Raw genomic sequence first — 3,646 nt, forward strand, 5'->3', positions numbered from 1 at the left:
GACTTTCCTTGGTTCTGAATGACTTGTTGAAAGGAATCACCAAGAATGAAAGGCCCATGGATATATAGACACCCAATGAAGTGATTTCTCCAAACAAAGAAATGAACAGGCTCTTTAAAAGAATTTGAAAACAGACCTTACAGACCTTCTTAGCATAAGATCATTATCACATTTCCTTTTTAAAACCTTTTTATTTAGAAATAATTTGACTTAAAATATTGCAAAAGTAGCACACAGATTTCCCAAGGTATATCTATACCCAGATTTTCCAAATGTTAGCATCTTACATAAACATAATGATCTAAACAAAAAATTTAACTGGATTCGGTATGAGCATACAGATCTTATTAGAAATTCCAGGCTGTCCTAGTGATGCTCTTTTTCTGGTTCAGGATCCCGTCCAAACTGTCACATTGCATTTAGTCATCCTGTCTCTTTAGATTCCTCCAATCTGGGTCAGGTTTTCAGTCGTTTTTAGTCTTTCATGATCTTAATATCCTTGAAGAGTAGTGGACAGTTGTTTTGTAGACTGCCCCTCTGTTTGAATCTGTCTGAGTGCTGTGCACTATTGGGGAAGGTTCCTCAGAGATGATGAAGGAGGAGAAGTTCCCGTGGAGGTGATGAAGGAGGAGAAGGTCCCGCAGAGGTGACGAAGGAGGAGAAGGTACCGCAGAAGTGATGAAGAAGGAGAAGGAAATGGCAACCCACTCCAGTGTTCTTGCCTGGAGAATCCCAGGGACGGGGGAGCCTGGTGGGCTGCCGTCCATGGGGTCGCACAGAGTTGGACACGACTGACTCGACTTAGCAGTAGCAGCAGCCGCAGAAGTGATAATGTGTCCTTCATGCATCATTTCAGAAGGTAGTGATGTTGAACTGTCCTCCTGTCTGTGATGCTAACTTGGATCGTTCGGTTCAAGTGGCATCTGCCAAGTTTCTCCACCATGATGTTCCTCTTTTTCCTTTTGTAATTAACAAGTATCGTATATAGAGAGATACTTTCAAACTACATAAATATTCTCTATTAATTTCCTATTCCTTGTATCAGTTCAGTTCAGTTCAGTTGCTCAGTCATGTCCAACTCTTTGCGACCCCATGAATCGCAGCACGCCAGGCCTCCCTGTCCATCACCAGCTCCCGGAGTTTACTCAAACTCATGTCCATCAAGTCGGTGATGCCATCCAGCCATCTCATCCTCTGTCGTCCCCTTCTCCTCCTGCCCCCAATCCCTCCCAGCATCAGGGTCTTTTCCAATCAGTCAACTCTTCGCATGAGGTGACCAAGGTACTGGAGTTTCAGCTTCAACATCAGTCCTTCCAATGAACACCCAGGACTGATCTCCTTTAGGATGGACTGGTTGGATCTCCTTGCAGTCCAAGGAACTCTCAAGAGTCTTCTCCAACACCATGGTTCAAAAGCATCAATTCTTCGGCGCTCAGCTTTCTTTATAGTCCAACTCTCACATCCATACATGACCACTGGAAAAACCATAGTCTTGACTAGACAGATCTTTGTTGGCAAAGTAATGTCTCTGCTTTTTAATAGGCTATCTAGGTTGGTCATAACTTTTCTTCCAAGGAGTAAGCATCTTTTAATTTCATGGCTGCAGTCACCATCTGCAGTGATTTTGGAGCCCCCAAAAATAAAGTCTGACACTGTTTCCACTGTCTCCCCTCTATTTCCCATGAAGTGATGGGACCAGATGCCATGATCTTAGTTTTCTGAATGTTGAGCTTTAAACCAACTTTTTCACTCTCGTGTTTCACTTTCATCAAGAGGCTTTTTAGTTCCTCTTAACTCTCTGCCATAAGGGTGGTGTCATCTGCATATCTGAGGTTATTGATATTTCTCCTGGCAATCTTGATTCCAGCTTGTGCTTCTTCCAGCCCAGCGCTTCTCATGATGTAGTCTACATATAAGTTAAATAAGCAGGGTGACAATATACAGCCTTGATGTACTCCTTTTCCTATTTGGAACCGTCTGTTGTTCCATGTCCAGTTCTAACTGTTGCTTCCTGACTTGCATACAGGTTTCTCAAGAGGCAGGTCAGGTGGTCTGGTATTCCCATCTCTTTCAGAATTTTCCACATAAATATTCCTGGTATAACGACCACAAATTTAGTGACTTTAAACAACATAGATTTATGGTCTAACTGTTCTTACAGGTCAGAGTGTGATGGGTCTCATGGGATAAAATCAAGGTGTTGGCAAGAGGCTCTAGGTGAGACCCTGTTTTCTTGCCTTTTCTAGAGTGTGCGTGTATTCCCGAGTGGGAGTGTATTCCAGTGTGTGTGTGTATTCCTGAGTGTGCATGTGTTCCAGAGTGTGCATGTATCCCAAGTGTGGGTGTGTTCCTGAGTGTGCGTGTATCCCGAGTGTGCGTGTATCCCGAGTGTGCATGTGTTCCCGAGTGTGTGTGTATCCCGAGTGTGCGTGTGTTCCCGAGTGTACGTGTATCCCGAGTGTATGTGTATCCCGAGTGTGTGTGTATCCCGAGTGTGCATGTGTTCCGAAGTGTGTGTGTATCCCGAGTGTGAATGTGTTCCCGAGTGTACATGTATCCCGAGTGTGCATGTATCCCGAGTGTGCATGTGTCCCCAAGTGTGCATGTCCCCGAGTGTGCGTGTGTCCCCGGGTGTGCGTGTATCCCAAGTGTGGGTGTGTTCCTGAGTGTGCGTGTATCCCGAGTGTGTGTGTTTCCCAAGTGTGCGTGTATCCCGAGTGTGCATGTGTTCCTGAGTGTGTGTGTATCCCGAGTGTGCGTGTGTTCCCGAGTGTACGTGTATCCCGAGTGTATGTGTGTCCCGAGTGTGTGTGTATCCCGAGTGTGCATGTGTTCCGAAGTGTGCATGTATCCCGAGTGTGCATGTGTTCCCGAGTGTACATGTATCCCGAGTGTGCATGTATCCCGGGTGTGCATGTGTCCCCAAGTGTGCGTGTCCCCGAGTGTTCGTGTGTCCCTGGGTGTGCGTGTGTCCCAGAGTGTGCATGTCCCTGAGTATGCATGTGTTCCCGAGTGTGCGTGTGCTTCATGGTTTGTGGCCTTTTCAGTTTCCAAAGTCAGCAGTGGCCAATCATTTTTCTCACACTAAATCACTCTGACACCAACTATTCTGCCTCCCTCTTCCACTTTTAAGGTCATCCTGGCTCATATCTCCATATTTAAAAAAACTTTTTATCTATATTGGAGTACAGTTGTTTAACAATATTGTGTTAGTTTCCGGTGTATAGCAAAGTGATGCAGTTATGCATGTACATGTATCTATTCTTTTTCAAATCCTTTCCCCAATTAGATTGTTACAGAATACTGAGCAGGGTTCCCTGTGCTATACAGTGGGTCCTGTTGGTTATGCATTTTAAATATAGTAGCGTGTACATCTCCATCCCAAACTCGGTAACTCTCCCTAACAAACCCCCACAGTCCTTCTCAGTAACCAGAAGTTCGTTCTCTAAGTGTGTGAGTCTGTTTCTGTTTTGTAACTAAGTTCATGTGTATAATTTTTTTTAGATCCCATAGATACACAACATCATATTTCTCTTTGTCTGTCTTACTTCACTCAATATGACAATGTCTAGGTCCATCCCTATTGCTGCAGATGGCATTATTTCCTTCTTTTAAATGGCTGAGTAATATTCCCCTTTATATATCC

At 44.5% G+C, this 3,646-nt stretch overlaps 1 protein-coding gene across 1 annotated transcript; it reads left to right on the forward strand.

Annotated features, from left to right (window-relative positions):
• Positions 1 to 2,325: 2,325 nt before the first annotated feature.
• On the forward strand, positions 2,326 to 2,994 carry LOC133044328 (keratin-associated protein 4-4-like). Its single transcript, XM_061125721.1, has one exon. The coding sequence runs from the start codon at positions 2,326 to 2,328 to the stop codon at positions 2,992 to 2,994; it is 669 nt and encodes a 222-aa protein (XP_060981704.1).
• The last annotated feature ends 652 nt before the right edge of the window (positions 2,995 to 3,646 follow it).

This window comes from Dama dama, chromosome 23 (assembly GCF_033118175.1).
Source record: "Dama dama isolate Ldn47 chromosome 23, ASM3311817v1, whole genome shotgun sequence".
Taxonomy (NCBI): domain Eukaryota; kingdom Metazoa; phylum Chordata; class Mammalia; order Artiodactyla; family Cervidae; genus Dama; species Dama dama.